This window comes from Micropterus salmoides, unplaced genomic scaffold (assembly GCF_014851395.1).
Source record: "Micropterus salmoides isolate LMB-PRFRI ecotype aquatic unplaced genomic scaffold, ASM1485139v1 Ms_hic_scaffold_13, whole genome shotgun sequence".
Taxonomy (NCBI): domain Eukaryota; kingdom Metazoa; phylum Chordata; class Actinopteri; order Centrarchiformes; family Centrarchidae; genus Micropterus; species Micropterus salmoides.
This window is the reverse complement of record NW_024040374.1, coordinates 25348829-25365243: the sequence shown is the minus strand read 5'-3', so window position 1 is coordinate 25365243 and position 16415 is coordinate 25348829. Positions and strand designations below refer to the sequence as shown.

At 43.6% G+C, this 16415-nt stretch overlaps 1 protein-coding gene across 5 annotated transcripts in view; it reads right to left on the bottom strand.

Moving 5' to 3' along the window:
* Positions 1 to 54: 54 nt before the first annotated feature.
* Positions 55 to 16415, bottom strand: part of lnx1 (ligand of numb-protein X 1) — a 36659-nt gene continuing 20298 nt past the window's right edge. For 3 of the 5 annotated variants that reach the window (XM_038716503.1, XM_038716507.1, XM_038716505.1), the window contains 9 exons: positions 11666 to 11919; positions 10022 to 10177; positions 7744 to 7952; positions 7233 to 7655; positions 5721 to 5855; positions 3541 to 3718; positions 2155 to 2401; positions 1291 to 1449; positions 55 to 1085 (listed from right to left, as the gene is read on the bottom strand). In XM_038716503.1, coding sequence (XP_038572431.1) covers positions 950 to 1085; positions 1291 to 1449; positions 2155 to 2401; positions 3541 to 3718; positions 5721 to 5855; positions 7233 to 7655; positions 7744 to 7952; positions 10022 to 10177; positions 11666 to 11919 — 1897 coding nt within the window. In that variant the 3' untranslated portion in view covers positions 55 to 949. The remainder of the gene's footprint in view (positions 1086 to 1290; positions 1450 to 2154; positions 2402 to 3540; positions 3719 to 5720; positions 5856 to 7232; positions 7656 to 7743; positions 7953 to 10021; positions 10178 to 11665; positions 11920 to 16415) is intronic. The other 2 variants (XM_038716504.1, XM_038716506.1) reach the window with 1 other exon arrangement.

Genomic DNA, 16415 nt, shown 5'->3' with positions numbered 1-16415 from the left:
CATCAGCTTTTAGTAAGAATTTTAAGTATTAAGTTAGGTTTTCTCACACAGCTCTTCTTTTCAAATGACTTTATTGATCATTTAACCAAATGTACCATCAGATATATTACACAGGCTGAAGCGTGACAGACAGAACCCCAGTAGATGGACCCAACACCATCCACTGATACACAGATACCAAGTCAGTTTTTTTTCTTAAAAGTAAGAAAATTAGTAAGGCCTCCACAATGTTACCTAATTAAATATTCTTTTTTAACATGTTATGAACACACTGATCCTTTATTTTTCTTAAATATATTTTTATTGCCAGTGGCTTGATCATTTAACCATAGCTTCTGAAATAAAATTTTAAAAAACCTTAATACAGACTACTACTTGGCAACGTGTCCTCAGGTCAACGGATGAAGATGACAACCACTGTCAGTACAAACAGAATGGAGCCTATATTTAAAGGCCATACCACAAACAAACAAAAGAAATGTATAAGAAGTGCTTGGATCAGAACTTTTTTAGACACCCAACATTTACAGTAAAGAAATGTGAGTCCAACTTAACGCATACCCTAATATATAACTACTGGAATTGGCAAAGTGTTGTGTCTCCTCTCACTCCACCCACCCCACTCACTGGGTGCTGTGCCAGAGTATGACCTCGAAACAGATAACGCCCAACATCCGAGTTAGAAGTGGCTAAGTCCTTAATCCTCCCTGTTCAGTGTTTTTGGAATTTCAAGTTTGCTTTTGGTGACAGTCCAGTCTCAAGTTTGTCCCTCTCCCAACTCCTGGCAAAGTCTCAGCTGTCCATCAGAAGTGAGATATCCATAAAGCCACAGCACTATTCTAAGCTTCTCCCACACAGCAAACTTAGGGTGGTCAGCCAGTCTAAAGCTCTGCCTTCCACATTCCTTCGTCAGTGCCAGTAAAGGAGCGCTGGATGGCTTGAAGCACCGCTACAGCAGGCTGCCTGGCCAGGAGACGATGGTCAGGGTGATTCTGCCCCGAAGCTCCTTCAGAAGGCGCACCAGCGCCGTGTGGGTCATCCCCCATGTACTCTTCCCATTCACCTCAAGCAAGATATCCCCACACCTACACAGAGTGAGACGGCGATTGAAAAAGCATACTTAACCTAGGATTATGTAAATTAACATAAGTAAGACATCAAAGACATGATTTGATGTAGATAAACTAAAAAAAATGGAAAAATAGCACTGGCTTTTTACATATCCAGGTTGTGTTCAAGGAGTTGGTCTAAAATATTTTATTCATGGGCCATAATAAGTGATACACATACCTTATCCTACCATCATTGTAGGCTGGCGTCCCCTCCACGATGGAGCGGATAAAAAAGGACTGATTGCAGTTGACCTCCTCCTGACCTCCCACGATACTGAAGCCCAGGCTGCCCGAAGTGCTCCGCCGCAGGACAATGTCTTTGCAGCAGTAGAGATGCCTGCATGAGCCAAGAGAGAGATTAAAAACACTAATCTCTCGACTGCATCTTAGAAGTGTATATGTACTATATATCCAGACTCAATATGTGTTCAGTAGCTAGATTGCTGAAACCAGCCCTGCTCAGAAGACACAGGCCTGGCTGCTCTTTGAATGAAGGTGTGACTTTTTCTCCTAGGAGATGTGAAACAACAAGATAGTTGGACTTCTAGTCAGTCTTGTAAAGATATCCCAAGGCTGGGTCAAAATTATATTCAAATCCTTTAAGTTGCACTACTAGTCTACATTCCCTTAGTGACTCAGTAATTGGTTTTGACTCCTAATCAATTCATTGTTTGAGGACAAAAACATTTTTACTTTACTTTAAGCAGCAGCAGCAGTTGTTTACTGCTGTCAGCGCACTGCTGTCTTCCCGACAACGTATTGTAGTAAGATAAATTCATATCTTAGAATCTGAGAGAAAGCTTTTCATTCTCAAAAGTTGTACTAATATAATAGTGGTGAATAGTTAAACTCAAAAGTTAGTTTGAAAGTATAATGAGCATTCGCTCCCCAGCTGGCTCTGTCTAAATTTCAGTTTGCAGCAGCTGGCAGAGGTCACAAGGACCAGTGGGGGGTGTAAAATTGAAACTGGGCTCAGAAAAAAAAGTATGGAGAAAGTAGAAAAATGTATATGGAGTGGAAACAGACATCAACTGGTGCTCACCTGGGTAGCTGCAGCCATGACACCCACAGTGGGGAGTAATCATCATTGGGAACGGGGCTCTTGGTGCTTTCTGTGGGTGAGGGTGTGAGACAGGGCGGCAGTGTGCACTCTTGCAGGCTTTCTTCCGGAGGACGCATCTCCAACACCTTGAGCACAACGGGAGAGGAGGTGTTCTTCAAGTTGGCCACGGCTTCGCCTCGCGTCACCCCCGTCAAGTCCACCCCGTTCACGTTTAGCAAGATGTCACCTGCAAGGGAGGAAGTGGACAGCACACCTTATTTTCTGCCTCACGGTTGCTACCATGATAAATGCTTTTCAAAAGACCTCACAGGACAGGGACTCATCATCTGCCTATTTAATATTCAACAACCTTCCTGCTACAAGACAAAGGTATGGAAACCAAGCACCACCTGTGCTTTAAAAAGCCTCCTAGTGATGAAAGCGGTGCAAAGAAAAACAGACGGTCCAGCTTGCGAGTAAGCAACTCAAAGGACACGTTTGCCCTGCGAGGACATGCAAATGCAAATGAATAGTCTATTACAATACACAAACATGTTTCATAACCACACAAAGAGAGGCAGCTGCTGTTGGGTCCCATATTAATACAGTAATATGCACCTTGAACATGACAAACAGACTCAATTTACTTGTGTTTTCATGAAGCCATTATGCTACTGTTATGCTCCATCGCAGCATTTCTCTCATTCTTATAAACGGAGAGCCGAGATGGAGGATTTAACATGCTTAATGTGGTTATGTTTTAAGATGTATATGTTGGAATCAGCAGTTGGGGCTCGAATCTCACTCCCCTCCCTTCAACTGCATTATGGTATATAAAGACTGCTGCTATTACGTCTAGATATTTGTGTGCTGCACCATGTTTTACTCTATTTCAGAGCTGACTGATTTCATATAACAAAATAATCAAGGACTCTACAAATTCTCTCCACTGGAACACAATGAGTCCTTAGTACTGCTATGCTAATGTTTGTTTGTGTTTTTGTTTAAGTGTGTTAGAACCAATTTGCCGAGCACTGAACCACAGCAGCACCACTGAGTTTTTCTGCTGGATGAATGAACTTCATAATGAAACATGAGTCTTAAGTGTTCATCAATCACCCCGCCTGTTATATACAAAGTATTCATCATCAAAGCCAAATCCATGACATTCTTCATGTCATAATGTGAGCTCGAGTGCTTTGCACAAGATGACAACCTCACAATACAAATACTTCATCCATTAAATGAGTAATTATTTGCACAAAAGCACCAAACATGACACTCCTTGTAATAAAAAAAAAAAGCATAATCTTGTGATAATTATAATATTGAATGTGCAGGGAAGTGGAAAGAGACATCAAGGGGTTCATCAGTAGTTCATTTTACCTTTGCGGATGGAGCCCTCCTGTCCGACCACTCCATCAGAGTCCACGTTTGTGACATAAATGGGGAGGTCCCACCCTCGGCTGGACATGCCACCTGCCACCGTCATACCCAGGGAGTCATAGGGCTCCTTAGTCAGAGTAACTGTCTTCTCATAGCATGCAGGCTTCTGACAAGAGTCCTTCACATATAGAAGACAGGGAGAGAGTTGTTGCAGTGGAGGGTAAATTAATAAGGAAAAGCAACAGAGATAGTTTTTGTACTATTTTATGCTCTACTGCCATGGTTGTACCTATAGAAACATGCAGGTCATTCATTATTGACGTTATCACAGTGGCATCTTGGGTGTCTATCCACATTTTAATAAACACAATAACTCAAGACCAAATGTGATATTCACATAATTGTTACACCAAGGGCACCTTCTATAGACTACATAATCTAATTAGATTTTGGAGCATCACATTTGCATAAGAATAAGTACTGTTTTCTCTGGGACTTGCGATAGCCCCTTAATGGTAGGAGAATTCATGTGAATACCACACATGCTATGGGAACAAGAGTCCAGTGACATAGACAGAGTTGCCAATTAATGAGTTACCTCATTAGCATAACTGGTAATGCATAATATATGGTGGTTATTAGGATAGGACATCAGGCAGCTCAAGTGCCTCTTCATTTTGTGTCTATGTTGGATATATGGATAACTGATTTATTCATAGACGTCATGATGTGCGATTTGGTTTGGTGAACGAGGCTGTGTGTGGGATAAAGTGAGTGAGATTTTATTTATGGCGAATGTTTGTGTGTCAGATGGGAGAGTGCGAGGGAGAGTGGAGTAGTAATTAATAACACATGGACACATTGAGGTTGATGGGATGTAGCATGCGCTGCTTTGCTAATGTGCCGCATTCACACATTTCTGCTGCGCTCACAGGAGGAGATCACTTGTGGTCACATGACTGAGCCCAGGACACGGCACTGACTGTAGCTGTGTGAACTCTGTACTTGCTACCTACCTACACAATACACCGTAGGTTTAGTAAGTTGTGTACTGTTACTGTACACTACTGCATGGGGTACCATGTGTGTAAATATACATACACGATCCACCTTCATGAAGACCACAGTGAATACAGACATGACAGCAAGGTTTTTGAAACTTTTTTCAAAAATTGGGACTTTCAGTAGAGACTTCTCCTTTCTCCATAAAAGAATAACTAATCAGTCATAACCAACTTAGTAACAGCTATATTTAAATAGTTAGACATGTTGAGAGTTAGATGAGAAGATTGATACCATTGCAGCTACAGCCAGCCGCCTGTTAGCTTAGCATTAAAAAAAGGGAAGTAAGGGGAAACAGCTTACCAGGCTCTATCTGAAGGTAACTGGTAGCACCTCTAAAGGTCACTAATTATCTTGTTTGTTATACTGTACAAAAAACCAACAACAATTTTTTTTTATTTAGGAGTTATGTGCTAGACTATTTCTTGGCCCTGCACAGTGACCTTTAATTAAGGTATTATTTATTGAGGTTTGGAGGTGCTGGTAGGATTTCAATACCTTTGGACATAGCCAAGTTAGCTATTTTCTCCTGTTTGTAGTTTTTATGCTGAGTTAAGCTAACCAGCTGCAGGATCATATTTTCTGCACAGACACGAGAGAGGTATCAATTTTCTAAGCCAAGAAAGTGAATCAGTGTGTTTCCCTAAAATGTCGAACTATTTATTATTTAGCCCAGAATTTATGAAAGAAGTTTGAAAGAAGGTCCAAGTATTTCCAAATTTGAAATACACTTTCTGCTTGAAACAGTGATTCTTAAGAAAATGTGCTCTGCAAAAGAATAAAATGGAGCTGTCAAATGGAGCATTATTAGAAAAAGAGATATCACTGGGTTCAGTAAGGAACTGGGAAAATCTTTCAGGGAAGGATGGTGGAAGATGTTCTAAATCCTGTAGGGTGAGCGGCTGTTTTCTGTGTGGTGGACAAAAAGATGGCTGACATTGATGCAACAGTTCTGTGAGAGGAGAATACCTCCCGCTGTACTGGTTGAATGACATGCTCAGCTTTGATGGGAGAATAATACCTCTATGCATCATTTGCACCTGAAAGGGAATATCTATCTTGTTAAAGGGAGACTGTGTAGTGGGACTGTTGTGTATGAGTCTGTATGTGCTGCACACCAGTAGTGTTTGCTCTATATCCACAGGGGAATATGGTGGGGGACCGTCCATGCCCCATGGAGCTTCTTGTAATATGTCTGGGGCAGGCAGGCAGATCTGACGAGACACTATGAAGTGGACACCGTCCTCGCTTGCCTGGAGAACATAAAGACAGAACAGAAAGTTTAGACATGAGTTGCAAATTAGACTAAGACAAGACAATTTTAAAGCAACATTAAGACACGTGTCAAACTGAAGTGTGCTTTGGACAGATTAAACAAATGAGACATAACAAGTTAATTTGTGTGTTTAAAATGGCTGGTGAGTGGATTTTGGTAGGACATCCAGAGGCAACTTGGAGTAGAGCAACTGCTCCTTTGTGTCAAAAGGAGCCAGATGAGGTGGTTCGGGAATCTGATGCCTCCTGGGCGCCTTCCTTTAAAGGTTCTCTGGGCTTGTCCAACTGGGTGGAAACCCAGAACCTGCTGGAGGGATTATATATCTCATCTGGCCTGGGAATGCTTTGAAATCCCCAGGAGGACCTGGAAAGTGTTGAGGTGGAGATGAGGGGAGAAGGAAGTCTAGAATACCCTGCTTACACTGCTGTGACCCAACCCCTGATTAGCGGAAGATAACGGATGGATGGAAGGTAGGTGGATTTTGTTACTTTCAGATGGAGCCAGGCTAGCTGTTTCTCCCTGCTTCCAGTCTTTATTCTAAGCTAACCAACTGCTGGATGTAGTTTTATATATATATTTTTTTTATTTGGGTGAATCAGCCCTTTAAGGAGAAATTCGCAGGAAAACCATGGTCAGTCGTAGTTGAAATTCTCTGCCACCAAGTAGTCTCCTCTCTCTGTGACTCCTACTACTGAACTGACCAGCCCAGCTATACTCATTCACACATTAACATGCAAGTGGTCCAATAGATACACAGCCGGCTGGCTGCCTCCCTCTCCTCATTCCTCAAAGAGTTCCTCTGGTCTCTGTAGCACAGAGCTGACTCTTAAATTAGACAGTCCAGCCCATTATTGCCTTAATTGGACTAATTTAATTTCTTCCCTGCCAGTTCTTAATCTCTGGCAGAAAGTGCCTGCTCTGAGAGGCCATGTTGGCCCCAGAGAGACCCAGAGGAGCCAGTCAGACTGCTCAGACAGGAACTCCGGGCTCAGAGACCCTGCGCAATCAGCTGCAAACACACTGCAATTAACAACAATTAACCACAAACTCACCACCATTGACTAGCATCAACCAGGAACCAGAGGCATGGCCCGGTCCATCAGGGAATCACCACAATTAAATACTATTAACTGCAGTGAGTGCAGACACAACAGCACATCACAACACAATTAGTCTGAATCACCACAATTATCTTTAATGCCTCAGGGACACAGAGTAAAAACAGAACACAGTTGTTTATGGTCTGTAACAACATGTGGACTCATTTGACTGTCGTAACTATGAACTCTATAACATGCTAAGACCTGCTATCTTAGTTAAATTGATACGTTCAAAGGAAGACCTGCTGACTGACCTGGATAAGCAGAGCAGCATGTTCTGGTGCTCCATAACGTAGATCATGCCCATTGATGGCCAGCACGCGGTCACCAACGCACAACTGACCATCCCGTGCCGCCAGGCCGCCCTCCAGCAGGTGAAAGATATAGACTCCATGCTCTTCCGGCCTCCTCACTAGCTTAATTCCCAGTTGCTCCTGTGGAGTGGTTTTATTCAGGACCACATGGATGCTATCATCCCTAAAGGGATCGTGGGGTAGGCCATGAGATACGCGGCCCCCGGCGACATCATGGCCATGGCCGTGTGGGTGGCTGTGCGAATGTGAGCGGTAGTGATGGCGCTGTTCTCTCAGCACAGTTAGCCGAAGGAGTTGGCAGGGCTGTTTGAGGGTTGCCACGGCGTAGCAGTGGGGTACGTTGCTGATGTCAATGCCATTTACCTGAGAGTGCAACAGAGATGCAGTTTAAAATGGGACTTACCCCTTTGACTGCTTCTTGCTGATTTGTGAAACAAATTATTACTGATACCTTAAGGATCATGTCCCCAGGCAGCAAGCGTCCATCCCGAGCAATGACACCTTCTCTGTAGATATCCTGGATGAGGATGCGAACCAAGGGGGTCTCATTGCCGCCGACAATGCTGATGGCCAGCGGGTCTGAGGGATCTACCCGTGTGATCTTAATACTGGTAAGTTCACCATCAGGGATCAGGTGATGCAGCTGAGGAAGAGCCAGCACTAAGGAAGAAGGGATGGAGAAGGAAAAGGCTGAGTTTAGTTCTGAATTTTACTGTACAATGACAAGAAGAACCAAATTTGACAAACAGCCAAATCAAACAGCGGAGGAAGTGGGAGATAGAGAGACACATTGAGGGAAAAAAAGTGGTAGACTGTGGTGGAGAGGTCCAGGAGTGGAACCAGCTGTATCTACTCCCTCAGGTTACTAAAACAAACTTGTACAAGCCAAGAGGGAAAATATACTTGGCTGATCATCCTGCTCGATGTTTGTATCATTAGTCACATACATCTGTAGCAAGTATGCTTGGGAAAACCCTCAATTTCAAATTTCCACAAGGTTATTACTTGGGCACATATTTCAACCATTGCACAGTGAAAATGTTCGTTTGAAAAGGGCGTAAATCTTCTAGTTCCTCTTGAAAAAAGCAAAAGAAATCTGCCCTCAATGGGTCACAAAAATATAAGATTTTTTTTACATTTTTTCACTTGATCAAATCAGCCCTTATACAAGATTCTGCCATAACAATAAATTCATAATAATAATATGATATCTATGCATTCTAGCCTCATTGCAAACCTTAAATAGAAATATCTACATGTCTGTTAGTTCATTTATTGTGCAAGCTTGCCTGCAGTCATGCCCAGTGGTGGATTACACTTAACAGCAGACTGAAACATCCTGGACTGGACCATGCTGAGGTGGGTGGGGATCTTTTGTGACTACCTTGGCAAACAGCCTCTGGCCGATAACTGACAGAGGAGATGTATTCCTCATCTTATTTCTTTTTATTTGGTTATGAAAAATGTCTCTCTCTCCTTATCCCTCAGTGGGTTGTCTCCCTCTGTGTCTCTGCCTCCATAGCCTCAGTCGTTTGTTCTACTCACACTGCACTTTCTCCACGAGAAGTCAATATTTTGTCGTTATCGCAGCAGATTGCTTCCAGGGTGGAGACCACATTAATGCAGAGACCCGCAGCTATTATGTAACTTCCTTCTTTCCATCAAACACCCTTTCAACCTATCTTTGTTCATCCCATCATTGCTCTTTTTTTTTCTCCATCCACTCCACCGTCCATGGGGACATTACTATGCCCGTATTTGTTTCCTTATCTCCATTGTCTTTTTCTGTATCCACTCTTCCCTCCACTTGTTCTATGTGGGTCTATCTTGGATCTATCTCTACTTCACTCTTCCATCCTCTCTGTCTATCTTTGTCTCTCCAGTGGCAGGCAATGAATATTTAATCTATTCTCTCAGTCAGCCTCCTCAGTGATGGCCTCAGAGAATAATCTAGTCCCTGGTTATTCATCATCCTTCATTCTTACGCAATACCACATTCATTCTCCTCCTCCCATCACGCAGCAGTTCTACTTCAACATCATCCTCTCTTATGGTTGACTGTATTTCCTCCAATTTACTATCACGAGGGTTGGGCTGTGAATATTACAATTGATATCTCTGGAGCACATTTTCATTACTACATAACATCTTATGGATCTGCCATGTCAAGAACACTGCTCTCCCTGGGGACTACTCCATCAAGCTGGTGCAAACCTGTTGACCCTGACTGTGGTCGAGGGAGAAGGAGAGGAGGAGGGGATACAGGGAGACAGAGATGATGAAGAGGAGGAGAGTGAGGTATAGGAGGAGAAGAACTGGAGGTGGAGAGGGGAGGGAGGACGTCATCAGCCTCATCTCCAGTGACCTCCCATATCCAATCCCTGTCCAAAGTGCCTCAGGCTACCGCTCTCCCCCCTGATCCCCCTAGTGATGCACCAGTGGACTTATGCAATCTGCAGCTGAATTATTAAAGAAACATATGCTTCTGTTACACTGTGGGCTCCCAGCCGTGTCACCCTCCTCGTACAGCTGAGGGAAGATCACAAATACACACATATGGAAACATGCACACACACTGAGCCCTCACTCTGGAACCCTCTTCAGGAGATCATGTTGCAAATGCAGCAGTGACACCGTACAACTAAGACACAAAAAGCACAATACAAGCACACAAATATCCACATCAAAGGAACAAAGACAAGATATGACATGCAGGCCCTGATGCATACCTTCCTGTGGCACATTGGAATTCCTGGCATTGTCTCTCTCCTCAGACGTCTCGTTGCTCACTGCGTTGCCACTCTTGGTCCTCCGCAGGACGCTGAATGCCCGGTTCAGCCTCCTGAAGGAACGGCTCCTCACTGAAGTACGGTCGAAATTTCTGACTGCAAAGAAGGCAGGGGAGAAAGAGAGGCACTTTATGGATAACCTCACTCTCAACATGCCCGGACATGTCTGAATCTGCCTCCTCACAGCCAATCAAATTCCTTCTCATGGCTCAGTGACTGTTTGAGATCTGTGTTGCCATAAGTACTGGTGAGAAAATGAAATACCTGTCTGATCCAGGAGGTACAAATCGTACAAATTGTATTAGATCAGTCATCCCAAGTAGACATGAATGTAACAATGCAGGATTTAAAATATTCAAATGTTGCAAATATTTTACGAGGATGGAAATGCATTTGTTAGACCTTAAGAATACACACACTGCATTTTGGTGAGAACAACTCTGTTTTTTCCCCCAGAGTGGTCGCACTGAAAGGAATGTGTTTTTTTGCCTCCAGCCCATGGTTTTCTTCCAAGGTTTATTTGTTGAGCTACTTTCAACAAGCTCAAATAATGTATCTTTATTGTCGAGGAGCTGCTTTCAACCAGTGGCTCTTTAATTAATAAACCCAATCTGTGCTGAGTATAGTTACATGGTTGCGTAACTACAGAAGTGATGTAACACTCCATGGAATCTAGTGACCACATCCAAAAGAGACCCTCCCTGTTGTCTGGTACTTTGCTTTTCTTAAAATAAGACAGGCAGGCTACAGGAAGCTGCAGTGGAGAGGCAGCAGCCCCATCAAGGCTGCTCCGAGCACCGGGCTGCGAGCCTCTGCAGCGCCCCTCCCTCCCTCTGCGGGCTTGGGGAGATGCGAGGGCTTCTGACAGCCACATTATTCTTTAAAAGCGCCAGCCGCTTCTGGAGCTGACAGCTTGTTCAGCAGTAGTGGCACTTGTGGTGGTGGTGGGCGCTCAGCTGGCCGGGCCTAAAGTGCTGGTGCAGCGTCATTTAGTGTCCCCACTGCCTGTACACTCACGTTAAGGGGTAGGGAGAGGGATGAAGTGGCAGAGAGGAACACTCGTGACTGCTTCCTGGTTTCACAGGTGGGGCAAATGGAGGGAGAGGGGTGTTCACGTCATCAGGTATTAACACACACATGCATCAGCTATATTTAACCTACCTCCTTCCATTTCTCCTTGACTGCATAATGTACCTGCCCTCTAAGAGACTTACTCTGTTTCTCAACTGTTTTCCACAAAGAGAGATTTTATGGATTGGTGAAAAAAAAAAAAAACAGTAGAGCTAATTGGCTAATAGGATTTCTATCAGAGACCATTAGGGAGAACAAAGACTGTATTTGAGGTTGAACGAGCACCTTAGTTATACGTTGCAGTCTGCAGCTGTAGTTTGTTTGAATAGAGATCACTGGCATCTGGTTTTGACTGGGAGACTATGTAACTGTGACTAGAAAACTATGTATCCTATTGATTTTCAATCTGTCATTGTGGCAAACTGTAGCTCTCTCTCGCTCGCCAGGTAACTTCAGGGTAACGTCATGCAGGACTGAACATGACAACACATTAACACCCATTCGGCCACTCACACTCACTCTTCTTGCTGCTGCTGCGTGGGGCCAGGCTGGTCGTGCTGCCTGACTGACTGTTGTCCTCCATGCTGGGGTCGAAGGCAGGGTTGACCAGACCAGACTCATCCGACAGGAGGGCCACGGCGGCGGAGGTGGGCCCGTCATTGGGCAGCGTGGCGATGGTGAGTTCTGACGTGCTGTCGGTGCATTCGCCCTCCTGCGAGCGCCGCTTCCTGTCTGCTGAGAGCCCATAGTGAGAGGCCCCTTTACACCTGCACACAGGGGTCAAAATATCAGTGGACATGTTGATGAAATCATAACATGGGGGTCTGACAAAGGATGCTCAAATTCTGTAATGAACCGATGTTGAAATGCTAAAGCAGTCATGGTGGCAATAAACAGCATCACGTATCACAGTATTCATGTTAACATCTAATGAAAAGGTCACATTCTCAACTCGACTAATGTGAGCATCTCCTCCAGCATGAGGCTCCCGCACGCTGACCTCTATCTTCTTCTTTGGGACTGCCTCACACAAAGACTGCTTATCTGACCTAAACACTCAAACGGCACCCCTCTAAGATACCACACAGCCTGTTCAATAAGCCACAACAACAAATGTTGTGGCAGAATATATTTCCTGGTGCTTTCAGTCAGAATTTATGCATTACCTTTCTGAGAATGTACCAGCAATGTCATATTTACTCTCATAAAGAAAAAAAATATTTCTGTTGCTTGCACACTGTCTTTGTGATGATACCTGTAATAACACATAGGATGGTTTTTCTCTGTGGTGTGAGCATCCTTGACAGGTGATTGAATACAAATGGAAAAAAACACCATTAGAGAGCTGAGAGAGTGGGTAACTGACACAACATTTAAATTTAAAACAGAAATAGTCAGAATGTTGTTTTTCTCAAAAACAAATCTAATTCTAAGTTCCAGATGTCTCCTCCCTGTCAACAACACCACAACCACACACACAGATACACACCCGTTTACACACTCATTCACATATTATGCTAAACGCCATGAAAGGCTTTTCACACTGACATTATTAAATTGGGAGTGTTTGTGTGTGAATTAAAGACATCCCTACATAGTAGGGTGTTGTACTGTTGGAGAATTTCCCCCCATCTGTAAGCCATAAAGTGTCTGAGCTGACGCTTCATCAGAGGCAGGAATAACACTGGCTTGTCTCTCCGGCTGTCTCTGCGGAGCCATCAGCACAAACATTAACTGGGTTTTAATGAGCTGGATCAAACCCAGGATCCACTTCAACAGTAGCCCAGAAAAACAACAGCAGCACCATCCATTCTCTTGTGTTGTAAGAGTGGCTGGGCACCACCAGAGCTTACACGGAAGATAGAAAGCCAAAAAGGAGGGGTTAAGTAAAAGCAAGGTAAAATGGTGCCCACTATTGCAGAGTCACGGGAGCAAGATTACATGCTGGTGAGCTGTTTGAGCCCTGAGAGGACATTTCCCCCCCTTGGGGCACCACATCACTAGAAGCAGCATTTTGTCTCAATAACAGAGCTGTCAGAGTGGGTCATGCACTCTGTCCATATTTCACAGGGAAAATCATTTCATCCTAAAGTCGGTTCTATATCTTACTTGTAGCCACTGAGACTCACAGTTGGATACAGCATTACAGAAAGCTTAAGTACCTATTGATCTCACTCTGAGCTCTGTGACATAACACCGCAATACAGTGCGTGTGTGTGTGTGTGTGTGTGTGTGTGTACCTGTGTGGGCAGTGCCATTGTGAGTTATTCTTGTTCATTCAGTTAGTAAATTGAATGCTATCAAGCATGTCCATGCAGCAACATACCACTTAACTGAGTGAAGTGGTTGAATAGAGCAATATTTCAATCAACAGCAGAGAGAGGGCAGTGCTGTAGTCTTGAGGGGGCAGAAGCTTTCCCCATGTCACTCACTATCAATTAAAAGAATTAAAGTGCTATGCAACTTGTAAACACTACTGCTACTCACATATGTCTCAAAGCAAAGAATTTGTAATTTGTAAGAATAGTAACTCCCTAAAGAAATACCTGTGTATACACAGACAAAATGTGTATATGTATGCAGGCTCATGTACACTGTTTTACTTTAAACAGTGAAAATATCACAGAACATGAAATTAAATATTACTGAGTGAAGATTTTATATGGGACTGCCATTGTCAGTTGGAATAAACAGATTAATATTTTGTAAGTAGCAGTGTAAGGAGAGAAAATATGCAGTTTTTTAATAGCCACGCTAGTAGCATGTCTCCAAGGATGGCAATGTAGGACCGTCAGATGATCAGTGAATCGTCTGTCGGTCAGTCCATAACTTTGGTCCTGAAGTATTCCTGTATCATTAGAAAACATGCCTGCATAATGACAAAAAAGTAGAAGGGGCTCTTTAGATGCAAAAACAGTCAATTTATTACTACTAAAATGACAAAAAAGTGAACATTACGGTCATAGGACAATTGTCAGCCCAATATATAGACAGAGTAGATTTAGAAACAAGGCTTTCAGACAAACAACAACAGTCATCCAAGAGAAAGTTGGCAAGAGGTAGAAGGTGTTTTGTTTTTTAGTGCTAATTAGTAAATGTTAGCATGTTAACATTGGATAAGATGTGAACATGGTAAATCCTGAACATCACTTAATTAGCATTGTCAGTGTGATGGTGCGTTCCAGTTGACATGGGAAGTCGGAATTTCTGAAAGTCGGGAGAACCGCACTACCCCGACTTCGTGATCCAAGATGGCCGTCGGGGTATCAACAGTTAGTGAAAGCTGTAGTTTATACTGTTTATTAACAATAGCCAACCTCGCTAACTTAGTTGTAAACAACAGCTGGCCGAGCAAGGTTTTCCGACTTGTTGACTGGAACGCCATCAACTCGGGTGTGATGTCATTCCCAGCTCCGACCTCCGACTACCGAGGTAAATGGAACGCAGCATGGGAATGTTAGTATGATGACGTTAGCATTGTGCTAAAACCAATATTGTGCTGAAGTACAGCCTCATCGCTAGCATGGCTGAGTCTACTTGTGAATATTTCGCCACACTCCAATTTGCTGATATACAATAACAAGCTAAAAAAACATTACAGAATTCAGCTTTAGTTACCCTTACTGTTACAAAGGTAGAACTGCTGTGACCATTCTTGTGCAACAATGACCTCATTAACTTTAATTTCTCCCAGCTGATGTTAATATTGTCAGCTATATATAGATTCACTCCCTACCAAAGTCTTATGTAGTAGCACTGACTTTAGAGCCTTGACTAGTCACACACACACACACACGTTTGATCGTCTCACTTGTATAGGACGGCTTGTCCAAGCTGACTATATGGAATTGAAGACTTAGACAACATTCCCCTGTTTCAGCATGGGAAGTGGAAAATGGAAAACCACAGTCAGTCAGTGGAATTGGTCAAATGCCATTGAATACAGGTTCATTCAGTTACATAAATCTTACAGACCACCCAAATCTTAGTAATAACTATGAATGCACACTACACACAGAATTTGAGTAAGGAAGATCTTAAGGGGCTCATTTCAAGTACGTTTGTTACAGACACAGAGGACAAAACCTCAAAAAGTATATATTATTTAGAGCTGTCTCAGGGAACAGAAAATACATTTTGTAGTTTTTGAGAAGTCCCACAAACATCATGTCTCAGAGTCTCTGAGACAGCAGCACACAGCCATTGTTTAGTGTGCGACTGGTTTATTAAAGGCTTTGTCTCCCGTTAATTAAAATCTCCTTCCCCCGGGGGATGAGAGTTGCTTTAAAACTGTAGCCATATCTCAGCTGTTAGAGTTTTAATGTTAAGGCCACAGTCTGTGCTGTCTGAGGTTAAAGGAAGGGAAGCGTGACAGAAGCCCCTTGTCGCTCTCACCAGGGTGGTCCTGGAGTATTAGAGCCAAGGTAAGCGAGCCAATTAAGTCTACACACTGGAGAGGTGCAGTGCACCAAAGGAGGTATGCTTGCAAAGACATCCACGTACTGGATATACACTTTCCCTTCTTGTTTTCTTCTTTCCTCTCTCGTAAACAAACATTCTTTATGTGTATAAATGAGGGAACTTTAAGTGCCCATGCAAAGCTATCCCTTTCTCATAAAGCATTGTTTTTCGGTGGATGATCACTGAGCTTATGGGATGCTCATTAGCACTGCAGTATCCGTGTCTCGGTCGGCACAGCCTCGGTTATCACATCATCTCTCTAAACCCCGGGATCTGTGGCGAGATAAGGAGCGAAGACACCAAAACACCCTCCCCATCTCCCTTATCCTCCTCTACATCCGACTCCCTGCAGTCTCCCAGCACAATAACAATTACCCATGATGCTTTCGGTGACATGGTGGTCCTGCTGAAGCGCCCTGGCTGTGACACAAACAGCCCTGTTCTTGGGATGTGAAATAAACACCAGCTCACAACTCATCAAAGCCTGCGAGATTCTCCAATCCTCTTTAGGAGTGAGTGGATTATCCTTCCTAACCCAAATACTCCCTCCGCTCCCTGCCACGGACAATCGTGTTGGGCCACAATCCGCATACAGTGCAAATTAACCCCGCCGCGGAGACAATTCCAGGTCAGGCAGTCAGATATGTCTTGGTGCACATTTTCACGTGCTGCAGGCGTGTAATCATGCAAATGGTATGGAATCTAAAGTACTCTATATACACAAACTCATCCTATGTCTGTAGGGGTACAGCCAGCTGACCTGTGTATGACCCAAAAGTTTGACTAACTTTACTTAGTTGAG